This window comes from Agrilus planipennis, unplaced genomic scaffold (assembly GCF_000699045.2).
Source record: "Agrilus planipennis isolate EAB-ADULT unplaced genomic scaffold, Apla_2.0 scaffold89, whole genome shotgun sequence".
NCBI classification, from domain to species: domain Eukaryota; kingdom Metazoa; phylum Arthropoda; class Insecta; order Coleoptera; family Buprestidae; genus Agrilus; species Agrilus planipennis.
Window position 1 is genome coordinate 799,352 of NW_020439079.1, and position 13,830 is coordinate 813,181.

Here is a 13,830-nt window from a genome sequence, read left to right on the forward strand (position 1 = left end):
TTTAGTGTCTTTTGGTGTATATTATTTAAATACCAAGAAAACACTAACAATAACGAATAACAATTTATATACAACAAGAACAAAACGAAAACACAAGTAACAAAAAGGCACAAGGAGTGAAACAAACAAACGAGAACAAAGTGACAAAAAGAACAAGATAATGCAACAATAACAAAGACAACAAAAATGAAAACAATACAGATAAAAGCAGAAACACTTACAAAGGGTAGCAGTAGACGGTAGACTGTGTAAAGATAAGAATTTTTGGGAGTATTTATAGGACAGGGTTGTTAGTAGATTTGATAGAAGGTTCTAGAAGGAAAAGTAGTGAGAGAGAGGGTGAAGACACTAGTTTGTAGGAATACACAGAATTAGATAGTACAGAATTCAAGAGAAAGCAATTAAGGGTAAAACCAGATATTAGTATGGGAGTACATGCAGGTATGGTTGTAGTTGGATTTCTGGGTAAAAGTGATTGAGAGAACAATAGAGTTTAGATTGAAACGAAACCAAAGTATTTACAAGATAAGAAGTTGAAAAGAATTGAAATAATATTTGAAGTGAAATAATATTTGAATTGAAATATTATTTGAAATGAAATAAAATTAGAAAAAATATTTAGACACACACACAAAAAAACAATAAGTGTTATTTCGCCACACGTATTTATTAGCACACCACAATATCTTGTAGTTTTCAGTTTTACACAGCTGGCATATATCAATCCGATACTGTTTTGCAGGCTATTTTGTCGTAATTTATAGAATTTCGTAGTTCCTTGCTAAAAGTACGATAACTAGTGATTTGGCATATGCTGATATCAATTTGGAACTGCAAAATTCCATAGACAATGACATTGAACCCGGAAAACAATATCGATCCAATGTTTTAGATTATTCGTTTCCAAGGAGTTTAGAATTTTTTGGGCTCTCTTCAGTTAAAGAATTAGAAGGCATTCATGTAACGTCTCATTGTCTTCTTTTTAAGGTTCTAATACCTTCAATGACCAATGTGAGCAACTTTCATTCATTTTATATAATGTTTTATCGCTGATACTAGCAAAACTTTTAACGGCAAAAATGTATTTTGCATTTTACAAATAGAAAATACGTTTGGAAAAGTATTTCAAATAAAATACAAAAATAAGTATTTTTTATTTTGTATTCGCATTTAAAATGCAAGTATTTCGAATAAACCACATCCCTGCCGACGAACCTAAACGCTAGCAAATCGCACATTTTTAAATTGCTTTTCCATGTTTTATGCTCATTTTTAAAACATAAACTTTAAGCCATAAATAATGCTCAGCCCACCTGGGGTAAAAGTTTCTTTTATGTAGTTAAATGAATATTGCTCGTTAATGATGTAAATGGAATTACAGCGAAGCGAGTAAATCTATCAACTGATCTTTGTGTTCGGTACGAATCGATGGGGATTCGATGGTTTATGTGCCTCTCCAGAGGCCGGTTTATACTGTCAACTTAGTCGGCGAGGAGTTTCTAGCAAACACAGGGAAATATTCATTACCTTCAGTCTGTAGAAGTCCAATAATGGAACCGCAGACAGAGGGCGATTGGACGAGAGTCCGCAGCTTCCAAGCAGAGCACATCGCGAGCTTGCCGTTGACGTACTATTTGTCGGACGGATTGCCAAGTTAATCTGAAAATATTGTTCGGATATAAACGTGTTTGTTTGTTTGTTTGTTTATTTATCTAACTATTTGAAGTTTAAGTTTGAGGAACACAACGAATGCGTCTTCTTCTTTTATTTATTTAATGGCTCGCCTACGATTCTAAGAGGACTTTTGGTAAATATGCTAAGAAAAATGCGAATTTCATTAAATTGTTTAATCCAGTACAATGAATATACGAAAGGACTATTATAAACAGTGGTGTTGTCGAGCCGGAACGCTCCGGAACGTCGTTCCGGTACTTTATTTTTGGACAGGAACGCGTTCCGGAACTAAAGATGATTTCTGATAACGAGAATTGGCTGACGTATTGAAAAAAAAAATTAAAAAGAATTGCTGATTGTTTTTCTAATTTTTGACGAATTTCTATATGTATTATTATAAACAAGGGTTTGAACCGAACCCGAACCGGAATAAAAACCTGAACGAACCGGCTTGTTTTTCCGAACCGTGAAAAGGGCCGATCCTGGCGACGGGCGAAAATTGGGGGGAAATCCCCCCCCCCCCGTCATCGTCAAATTTGGGACATGAGACCACACAGAGCGGCCGCCTACCCAGGATCGGCCCTGTCTATATAATTATATATACGCATTCCGGTAAAAAAAAATTAGCACAACACCACTGATTATAAACGAGATTGCTGGCAACTGTTTTAATGGGGGCACTTTCTTTATGAAATGCAACAACTTAATACATTATTTTGCTGTTACAACGAAATATTTTTTACTGACTTTTACCTGTTTTTTGTCCAAAAAGTAACATTAAAAAGACACTTTTGATCATTTTTTCTCTTGAAAATGAACAAAATATAAATACTATTGCAAATGGAACTATCAGTTTTGAGCTTACAAAATGGTAGATTGTACGAAGTATGTAACAAAAAATCAGGTTTTAAATCACACATTCTGGAAGAACATTATGAATTCTTCAATTTTCTTTAAAATTCCGGGAAAAAATAACGTTAAAATAGTGGTCATATCAAAATGATTCTTTCCGGTAGAATATCGGGAAGGTACCCACACTTTGTTTTTTGGTTTTAATTGATTCAGAACGGTTTAACTCTAACAACAATATGCGAATTTATAAATGTTGTACCTCATCATCATCATCATAAGATCGTCAGTCCTAAGACTGGTTGGACACGCACCTCCACCTTTTCCTATCCTGAGCTAATCTTAAACTAGAACATCCTATATCCTTAACTATTTATGAATGTAGATCTATCTCTACTCCTCTTAACTCCTGTTTCTGTCTTTAATATGCCTTTGACTAGCTCTCCATGTCTGAGAAGGTGTCCTACTAACCTATCTCGCCTATTTTTCTTATTGACTTCCCCAGTTCTTTGTTCACCTATTTCTAATACCTCTTCATTTCTAACCTTCTCTATCCAGGGTATCCTCATTATACGCCTGTAGCACCACATTTCAAACGCTTCTAACCTTTTCTTTTCCGCTACGTCCATCGTCAATGATTCGCACTCGTACAGCGTCACGCTCCAAACATACACCTTTGACAATTTTGTTTGAATTTCTAGGTTAACCGTTCGCGGCATACAAGTGACTTCTTCCTAAATATTATACCTATACAACCTTAAAAGTAAATAGATTACCTACCGATACGCCTGTTTACAAAAATTAAATTATTTTCTGAGAGGGACTAGGGAGTTTGGTTGCCTGAGGACCCCCTCACATGATTAATATGTAGTGCATATACAAATTTATAAAATTATTGTGTAGTTTTGTGTAGCGGTCTACTGATTACTTTATTATTGTTACGATTCAGTCGAAAACTCACCTTATCCCCAGTCAGTTTCAGTTGCTTTCCTTCTTCTTCGTCGATTTTCGTCAGATCTTTAACTGACATTCTTGTATAAAAAATAAAATCAACACAGACGTGTCTGACTCTACGTCAAACTGTTGGTTGTGACAGCGACATTCAATAGTGCCTTAAAGTATCGTGTTTAACATGGATAGGTATGGAAGTTTATGAAGCGATACAAACAAATGGTAACTATGGATACTCGTTCAGATTACAGTGTGGGACAACAAGGTTTCTAACTTTGTGGCAATTCAGAAACTATAATTATAATACCTATGTATTGTTTTCATTACACCCCAAGTCATTATTATCGCTGGTAAGGTTTCATATTAGGTACCTGAAGGTAACGGAACCCTATTACTGTATAGTTATCGATCTGTCTCATGTCCTTAACTTGGGAATCATTGAGGCTACGGTAAAGAGGAGCATCGTGGCTGTTGAAAAATATTTCCAGATACTCGAAGCTTTAATCTCTAAGTTATCTCAATAAAAACTAAACTTTTTTGCGTAAATTTGAAATGAAAAAGTTCATTGAATATTTCCTTTAAATTTTCAGTGATGCCACAATGAATTAAATTATAATAATTAGTTGTAAGTTATTTTAAATTTTGTTTTAACTTCACGGAAACAATTCAGTGATGCCAGCGCTATCTATAATTTCTACAAATAGACGGGACAGGCGAACCAAAAGTTTTAATCTCAAGGGGATCATCATACGTGGATATTAGATATTTCATAATAATTGGTAAAGGAGATCGGTTAGTTAAGGTCATTTTCCGTTTAATTTATCTGGAAGAAGGGTTACTAAGGATTCATGGCTACGGTGGAAGTCTAGATTACCCGCTGTCTTGCTTGTTAACTTCTTGTCTTGTCTTAGTTGCTTAGCAAGACAAGAATTTTTTTTACTTCTTGCTTTGCTACTGGCTTGACGTTTTTTGTATTGCTAATTCTTATTATTGCGCTGATGTGGGGAGTCCCCAAGTCTAGTTTGCCTTAATTCGTGTAATATAGAGATGTGATTTATTTGAAAAATTTGCATTTGAAACACCTATTTCTATTTCGCATTTAAATACTTTTTTGAGAAAATCATTTAAAATACTTTTCTATACGTTTTTTCTGTTTGCGAAATGCAGAATATGTAAAATATCAGAACCAAAATAGGGTTTTAAATATTCTTTTGATATAAAACAATTGATGTTGGTTTTACATCAATAAAATTATTTACAACCCTTTTCATTATCATGTCCTTTTCTGTTATTAAAACGAGTGTTAAAGGCAAATAAGGCAGCATGTATAGGAATTCCTTATAGTTGAACTGAGAAAACTACAATGTATACTTCATTTACTTTCTCTAGCGATGTGCCCCTCCCAATATCTTGGATGCGCGCTGGCAAAATCGTAGGTAGGGAGAAAAAAGCTCATTATACTCTCGACTCTTGTTCATTAAACATACGAGGGTGGATTGATAAGTTTCCGGCCTAACCAAGAGATGACGCCACTAGGCCTACCTTGAGGTGACATTCTATAGTACCATCCTTGGATAGCTTGTAGCTATAGTTTCAGCCCGATCTCCTTGCTAGTGTAGGTTTGACAGCACGCTGAACAAGACGCCTCTGTGGTTTTCGTAAAAATGGAAAAGCAGGAAAATCGTGCTGTCATCAAATACTTTTATTTGAAGGGGTTAACGCCGAAGGAAATTAAAAAAGAGATGGACTCAACACTGGGGACATCCTCCCCGTCATATTCAACCGTTAAGCAGTGGGTTTCCGAGTTTAAAAAGGGTCGTGTGAGCACCTCTGATGGGCCTCGCTCAGGACGCCCCGTTGAGGTCACAACTCCAGATATGATCGAAAAAATTCATCAAATAGTGCTGGGAGACCGCAGATTGAAAGTGCGTGAGATAGCTGAGACCTGTAAGATGTCATATGAACGTGTGCAACATATTTTGCACCAACATTTGCATATGGAAAAGCTCTGTGCAAGATGGGTGCCGCGTTTGCTAACAGTCGACCAAAAATTGATTCGAAAAAACATTTCTACCGCAAATTTGTCATTGTATAAGCGTAATCCAAGCGAATTTTTGCGTCGATTCGTAACCGTTGACGAAACGTGGGTCCACCACTACACTCCTGAAACCAAAGAACAGTCTAAACAGTGGATTGGACCAGGGGAACCAACTCCAAAGAAGGCAAAAACAATTTTTTCGGCGAACAAGGTTATGGCTACTGTTTTTTGGGATGCAAGAGGTATTATATACATTGATTACCTTGCAAAGGGTAATACTATCACTGGTCAATACTACGCAGACTTATTGCAACGTTTGAGCCACGAGGTGAAAATTAAACGACCTCATCTGGCGAAGAAAAAAATCTTGTTTCATCACGATAACGCACCAGCGCACACGTCAATCGTTGCGACGGCTAAAATCAACGATCTAAAGTTTGAATTGATGCCGCACCCTCCTTACTCTCCAGACCTAGCCCCGAGTGACTATTTTCTGTTCCCTAATCTCAAAAAATGGCTTGGCGGTAAGAGATTTGCGGACAATGAAGAAGTAATCGAAGCTGTAAATGGTTATTTTGAGGAGCTTGACGAATCAGTCTATAGAGATGGCATTAATAGACTGGAACACCGCTATGAGAAATGTATCAGCCTTGGAGGAGATATGTTGAGAAATAAAAAAAAAAAAATTTTTAAAAACCTTGTTTTTCTTGGTCAGGCCGGAAACTTATCAATCCACCCTCGTACTTTTTCATACAGTACCTGCTAAAAGTTTTGTTCAATCATGAATAGTAGTGCGAGTCGAAAACAAGCGTTAAAACTTTTATCTTAACATCTCGTTGATATTTTCAGTAGTAAATGGTACCAATAATAGCACATTTGAGCATTGCAATTGTAGTGGATAAAATGGTCAATTTTTCCGTGCAGTACTGTATGGATTATACGCTCCTCACCGGTTTAGAGTTTAACGGAGAGTTGTCTCCTTCTTTTTCTGGCCTAGTGCTGTTCTTTTCTACTTTGCGCCTGTCAAACTGAAGGTCACATCGCTACAGAAACTAAACGAAGTATACTTATGTATCAGTGAATAATTTAGGTAAAACTTGCTTGTTTTCTTCTTTTATATTGAAGCATTATAGAAGTGGAACCAAAAAGCAAGAATTCTTGCTTCTTGCTAATTTCTTGCCAAGAAATCTTGCTCTTACTAAGAAACATTGTTTTCTAGTCTTGGACATGTAGGAAGAACAAGAGAAGAACAAGAAGTTCGTGAAACACTAAACATGGGAGAATAAAATTCGGAAGAAGCTTTCCGTTTGAAAAAATGATAAATTATCTTCATTTCTTTCTTCATCTAATATACGTAATTACCATCTTCCCCTTCTTAAATTGCCTCATATATAAGACAAAAGTAATCAATACTTTACTATTAATTTAACTTGCTTTTCTTGTCTGACGTTCTCTACGCTAGAAGCAGTGTAAACCGATTTTGGACTAGTTCTCCTTGCAATAATAATTCGACTTTTATTATCACTTACTTGTACTGAATAAATTACTTATAGCACACGGAATACCCACATTTAAAATTTCCTGCTGTGGCAGAATCAATGCACTGGTTTCTTGCATTTGACAAACAGCTTTTACTGAAAAGCAAACGGATTATCTGAATCCTTCGGTTCGCTGGCGTGATTTCCTGCGGATCGCTCTTCAAGAAAACAGAAGGGTTTGGTGCGGGGCAAGAGAGTGGCATTAAAGCGTGGAACGTATTCATTAAAATCTTTTGACGGTCGAAGCATGCATAAGAGGGTCCATCATCATCATCATCATCATCATCGCCATCCTTACAATCTCATGTTCATTCTCGCAGACCATTTTTCGACCGAGTCCGGTTAATGTGCTCCCTTTTTTACATTATAAGGAGGCGCGAGGGGATGCAAAGGAGGGTTGGCCAGCCTTCTAACCGGAATAATAACACAGAAGAATGTCCGGTCGCCCTTTTACACTTACTCGCACGTTTGTTGTTCACTTATCCGTGATTTTATCAATTCACCCGTTTCGTGCCGAAAAGAAGCGACCTTCTTCTTCGTTAGTTTTTTTTTTCTGTTTCCTTTTGCCTCTCGTCTTTTCGAACTTCTGCGCAAATTCTGTTTATGGAGAAATAGTCGAACGGTGTCGGTACGGCGAACGCGACACTGAGAGTCAGTCGCGACTTGTCCGCCCTTAGTTCCGGTTGCGTCACCGGAGCGCCCGGAATCGCGGAACTTCGCGTAAATAGTCACGTGTATGGTAAAATTGATTTCAGTGAGACACGTATAAACTAAACGATGTCTGTGTCGATCAAAACGAAAAATTTTTTGAATTTGTGCTATTGTTAAGAACTATTTAAATAAATTTACGTAATTGTATAATATGTATGTAGACATATAAAGAATATGTGTCAAATATTTAGTTCTCTATGTACTTTTTCAACCAATAATTAAAAAGTTCTGCAGTCGTGTAGTTTCGTAAAACATAAAAAGTAGAATGAAATAAATATTTCGTTAGGTTTTAATAGACATGAGAAAAGCACATAAAAATTTAGAGTGTCCTTTGTCAAAGAAGTAAAAGAATTTAATCTACCATTTTTCCACTTCGAAAATTAACACATTTTGGTTTATGTACTTTTATATTTCTCGAATTACTGAAAGGTAAAAGTTGCCTAATTTTTCTTAAAAATACAAAAGATTAGTTTGGTTCATCAGTTTCGTCTAAACGAAAAGTATTAATTCAACTTTTTCCCTAAATTCCAAATTAAATTAAAATAAACTGAAGTACTTTAAATTAGTTTTGAATTCTGTTTGTTTTTTAACATAAAATACTGTTTACAAAAACTGATGTTAGTTAATAAATGTGTAGGTTGCATGTATTTGTACAATTTCCGATTGTTTTCAGTGCATCTACCAAACTTTCGTGTATTGTACCCAGTTTTGTAAAATGGTTATGTTAGTACACTTACCGTACTGTAGTTTATAAATATACTTAAATATGTCAACAGCTCGTTTATAAACTGTTAATGTTCTAAATAATAAGTCTCAACAAAGCGAATCCAAAAACATGAGTGTTGTATGTTATCTACATCGTGCGTTCTAAGATAGAAACATATGATCTACATGAACGTCGTTCTTCATCTAATATGTATGCCTAAGTAGTGAGAAAATTGGATTTTTAGAAAAGGGTGAGTAATTTGTTGTGCGTGAATAATTTCATAAAAATCTTGTGTTAAACCCACTAGAGCATCTGCAAGAGTACAACAATTTGTTTATGTTAATAATATTTGAAAATTATTTCCAAGGGTGGATTTTTGTGAGTGGGTATGTAATCTGTATAAATGGAAAACCAAACATAGAAAGTACATATTTACACGCATGTTATGACCAAAAGTTATATATTTACAAAAAACTATTACATCATCATCATCATCGTCAGTCCTAAGATTGGTTGGACACGTAACTCCACTCTTTCCTATTCTGAGCTAAAATTCGCATTTCCCTAAAACTAGAACAATCCACATCCTTAACTATTTGCGAAAAGTAATCTAACCTAGGTCTACCTCTACCCCTCCTAACTCCTGTTTCTGCCTCTAATATGTTTCTGACTAGACCTTCATGTCGGAGAAGGTGTCTTACCAACCTATTTCGCCTATTTTTTACTGACTTCCATAGAGTCCTTTTTTCTCCTATTCTTTCTAATACCTCTTCATTTCTAACCTTTTCTACCCACGTTATCCTCATCATTCACCTATAACACCACATTTCGAAGACTTCTAACCTTTTCTTTTCCGCTGCGCCCACTGTTCATGTTTCGCACCTGTACAAATTAACCGTTCGCGAAAAATATTTTATAACCTAACCGCTTATCATATGAACCAATTAAAATATCTTTTTAATTCTTAGACGTAACTAAAACTTTTCATTTTAAATAAAACAAAACTATATTAGTCATCCCTCTTGCCCTCCTATTCTCTTTCCTAAACCTTTCCTAAATTGAGTCGCACTCTTACCTCCTGCTCCTAAAATTTCTTTGTGGTTACTCCCTACCTTATTTTCCCCAACTTCTTCTCTTGTATGACTTAAACTTTCGTTTTCTCTTCCACATACTCTACACTTTCTCTCCTCCTCTTTTAACCAATATTTGTTCTCATCATATTTGTTCCCCATTCTGAGCCTCGCCATAACTGTCACATCCTTACCGTCATCTTTAGGCCTTCACGGCTGGCTTACTTTGATGCGGTTGCTTCTTCCGGACTGTTTTACTGTGGACCATGGAGTTTCGCCGTTCTTCGCTGACGACATCTTCAGTAGTGACTTGACGGTTGAGGGTCGTTTCTGATCAGAGAAGAACGATGGAGCATCTGAAACTCTACGGATCACGGCAAAACATCCCAGAAGAAACCACCGCATTAATATCATAACCTTATTTCTTCTCAAATACTCTGGTCTTAATATGTTATATCGCCTGCTAGTTTTTCCACCCACTATTCTTCTTAAGTCTTATCCTCTTGTTACCTCATAACAGCTTTTCTTTATCGTATTACCTGCACCCCTTCCAAAATTTTTCTCTACTATCAATTGCTTTTTATTTATCATCGTTACCTCCAAGGTTTTTTCTTCTTTCTTCATCATATATATCTGTTTCTCGTCCCAATATCCATAGTCTTTTTTCTGTATATATTTTTATTATGCCTCTTTCAAGTAATCACTCCAATTTTTCCTTATAACTGATTACTATCCTTCACCTTTTCTCCACATTCTGTTTCTCTTCTTAAGATGCAGTTCAGCGAGCTTCTTTCCAATTTTAACATTCATTTATGTATTTTTTAAAAATATGTTCCACTTGATTATATCTTTTCCACCCCCGGATTTTCACCCCATAGTTTGTACTACTGAGTTGAATAAAATCATTCATCTTTCTCAATCGCATCTTCACTGTTTTTGCCCAATTCTCCATAGTTTTCCCGTTATTGTATTTGCCCCTGCAATTTGCTTATTTATATATGCATCATCCTTGTTATTTTGTCCTATTATACGAGGGTGGATTGATAAGTTTCCGGCCTAACCAAGAGATGACGCCACTAGGCCTACCTTGAGGTGACATTCTATAGTACCATCCTTGGATAGCTTGTAGCTATAGTTTCAGCCCGATCTCCTTGCTAGTGTAGGTTTGACAGCACGCTGAACAAGACGCCTCTGTGGTTTTCGTAAAAATGGAAAAGCAGGAAAATCGTGCTGTCATCAAATACTTTTATTTGAAGGGGTTAACGCCGAAGGAAATTAAAAAAGAGATGGACTCAACACTGGGGACATCCTCCCCGTCATATTCAACCGTTAAGCAGTGGGTTTCCGAGTTTAAAAAGGGTCGTGTGAGCACCTCTGATGGGCCTCGCTCAGGACGCCCCGTTGAGGTCACAACTCCAGATATGATCGAAAAAATTCATCAAATAGTGCTGGGAGACCGCAGATTGAAAGTGCGTGAGATAGCTGAGACCTGTAAGATGTCATATGAACGTGTGCAACATATTTTGCACCAACATTTGCATATGGAAAAGCTCTGTGCAAGATGGGTGCCGCGTTTGCTAACAGTCGACCAAAAATTGATTCGAAAAAACATTTCTACCGCAAATTTGTCATTGTATAAGCGTAATCCAAGCGAATTTTTGCGTCGATTCGTAACCGTTGACGAAACGTGGGTCCACCACTACACTCCTGAAACCAAAGAACAGTCTAAACAGTGGATTGGACCAGGGGAACCAACTCCAAAGAAGGCAAAAACAATTTTTTCGGCGAACAAGGTTATGGCTACTGTTTTTTGGGATGCAAGAGGTATTATATACATTGATTACCTTGCAAAGGGTAATACTATCACTGGTCAATACTACGCAGACTTATTGCAACGTTTGAGCCACGAGGTGAAAATTAAACGACCTCATCTGGCGAAGAAAAAAATCTTGTTTCATCACGATAACGCACCAGCGCACACGTCAATCGTTGCGACGGCTAAAATCAACGATCTAAAGTTTGAATTGATGCCGCACCCTCCTTACTCTCCAGACCTAGCCCCGAGTGACTATTTTCTGTTCCCTAATCTCAAAAAATGGCTTGGCGGTAAGAGATTTGCGGACAATGAAGAAGTAATCGAAGCTGTAAATGGTTATTTTGAGGAGCTTGACGAATCAGTCTATAGAGATGGCATTAATAGACTGGAACACCGCTATGAGAAATGTATCAGCCTTGGAGGAGATTATGTTGAGAAATAAAAAAAAAAATTTTTAAAAACCTTGTTTTTCTTGGTCAGGCCGGAAACTTATCAATCCACCCTCGTATATCCCAGGTAGTTACATTCTTTGACCCGTTCTATTACTGTACCCTTCCATTTTACTTCTTCTACTTCTTTCTTTTTTCTGTTCCTTGTCTCTCCAAATTTCATTATTTTCTCTACATAATTCTAATCCCTTCTTCTTTGAATATAATTCCAATAATCTTACCATACCTCTAAATGCATTATAACTTGTCACCAGCAGAACAATATTAGATATTTGTATAAAATATCGTCTATATTTGTTTTCTTCCGATGACGTCTTTTTTTTTATGTCTCTTGAGCGAAAATGTACAAAATGGTGAGCGTGTGGAATATATTTTTTCAACTATATCTGTCTCAAAATCTCTCCTATTTCTCTGGAAACTGGCCTAAACTAACCGAATTCTCAATATCTCTTGAGCAAAGCATATTAACACCTCACAAATGCCTTAAACTGCACTTATTGGACTCATATTACTTCATTGTTTATTTGAAAAGGTGGTTGAAGATATTTGTACCAATTTTACAATTCCACGTCCTATTTTTTAAAAGATGATGCCACCTTTTAATGATTTTATGTTCACCAGTATGTATAAGTTCTTGGTCAATAGTTTATCGAAAGTCAGGTGTGTTTTGCAATTTTTCATCTTATTAGATCTCATCAGCACGCTGTAGGCAGTCTCGTTCTTTTTAATTGAGTTTATGACGTACAGAAACTGTCATGGAGCAGTTGGACAAGTAGATATCTTAGTAGGGCACATCAATTACAACAATACAAAATATTTTTCCATTATCCCTTCTGGGAAATATGAAAAAATATTTGCTTTTTTTAAGGTATTTCTTGCGTCACGTAAATTATTTTATTTTTTTTTTAGTGAATTAACCTGGAAAGGACGGCAATGTTTGTTTTTCACCAGGGTAGCGGATGACACAGGAATGCTTTGCATTTAACGGGTATTTTTTTCATGAGACTTTAATCCTTAACCTAATCTCTCCGGATATAATTTTATAAATTGAAAAAGAGCTAAAACTAAATTCGGTTGCTGAAGGCTCAGTTTTAAATCTAACGCCACTTCATTACATTAAGTCAACAGAAATATTGGTCTGAGCTTCTGATATTTCTTAACATCTCTGCAGCCACGTGAAAAGGTCGGCCCATGAATTGCTAAAAGTGATCAAATCTTAAGCTTTGAAGAGTAATTTGTATTAAAGGAAGCCCTTTATCCGTTTGTATTTTTCTGAAAACACGGAAATGCTTTCCCTTCAAAGTAAATATTGAATCGCGAAAGGAAGCAGAGTAAAAACGGATTTCTCTTACCGTTTCTTTCGGTTATTAATAGTATTTTTTTAATTATTCTCAGTTCGTTCTCAATGATAATTAAAAGCAATTTTGGGGTAATTTTTGTTTATATTTACGTTTACCAATGTAATCCATTTATTTGAGAGAACCTTAAAGACAAAGTACAATAATATCACTGTAGATAACAAAAATAAGTTCACTTAAAAACAGTCATGGTCAACTTTATATATGTATACAAACGTATGGGAGCTTTAAAATGACACTTTAAACTGTAAAGTGAATGCAAAAAAAAAAATCGGGCTAAACAAAACAAAAGTTTCAAAATAATGTTATATAATATAAAACAAGCACAAATTGTTCTTTTTTTTATGAAAGTTCAAAAATTTATTCTTCCTACAACGCATAAATTGACCAACGAACAAAGTAGTACAGCCCATTTCAATTTGCTTGAATTGTGACCTTGAAGAAATCTGCGCGAAGATAGAAAGAATACACAATAAGAGTGAGCAAGACAGAAATAGTTGGAACAAGCTTGAACGAGCAGACCTCTCGATGGGCGGTCTTAGGAGATCGGCTAGAACTGTACAGTACTAGACGAAAATGTTTAGCAATTTCTTAAAACAAAAATGTATATAAATTAACAATAGAAAACAAAGCAAAAGTTTTATAGGTGTGTAGAACGTTAAGTTAATTC

The 13,830-nt window shown here is 35.9% G+C and overlaps 2 protein-coding genes across 4 annotated transcripts in view; one reads left to right on the forward strand and one right to left on the reverse strand.

Moving 5' to 3' along the window:
• The window catches only part of LOC108734604 (centrosomal protein of 131 kDa), a 42,035-nt gene extending 38,411 nt beyond the window's left edge, over positions 1-3,624 (reverse strand). The window contains exons 1-2 of one of the 2 annotated variants that reach the window (XM_025977315.1): positions 3,485-3,624; positions 1,528-1,659 (exon numbers count right to left, since the gene is read on the reverse strand). In XM_025977315.1, coding sequence (XP_025833100.1) covers positions 1,528-1,659; positions 3,485-3,553 — 201 coding nt within the window. In that variant the 5' untranslated portion in view covers positions 3,554-3,624. The remainder of the gene's footprint in view (positions 1-1,527; positions 1,660-3,484) is intronic. The other variant, XM_025977316.1, reaches the window with a different exon arrangement.
• LOC108734605 overlaps positions 1-13,830 on the forward strand; it is a 371,439-nt gene that overhangs the window by 32,441 nt on the left and 325,168 nt on the right. Inside the window, exon 1 of one of the 2 annotated variants that reach the window (XM_018466233.1) lies at positions 8,468-8,717. The exons of the other annotated variant lie outside the window; for it this stretch is intronic. The gene's annotated coding sequence lies outside the window, so the exon portion shown is untranslated. Of the gene's footprint in view, positions 1-8,467; positions 8,718-13,830 lie in introns of those variants that run through there. 2 annotated transcript variants of the gene reach the window in all.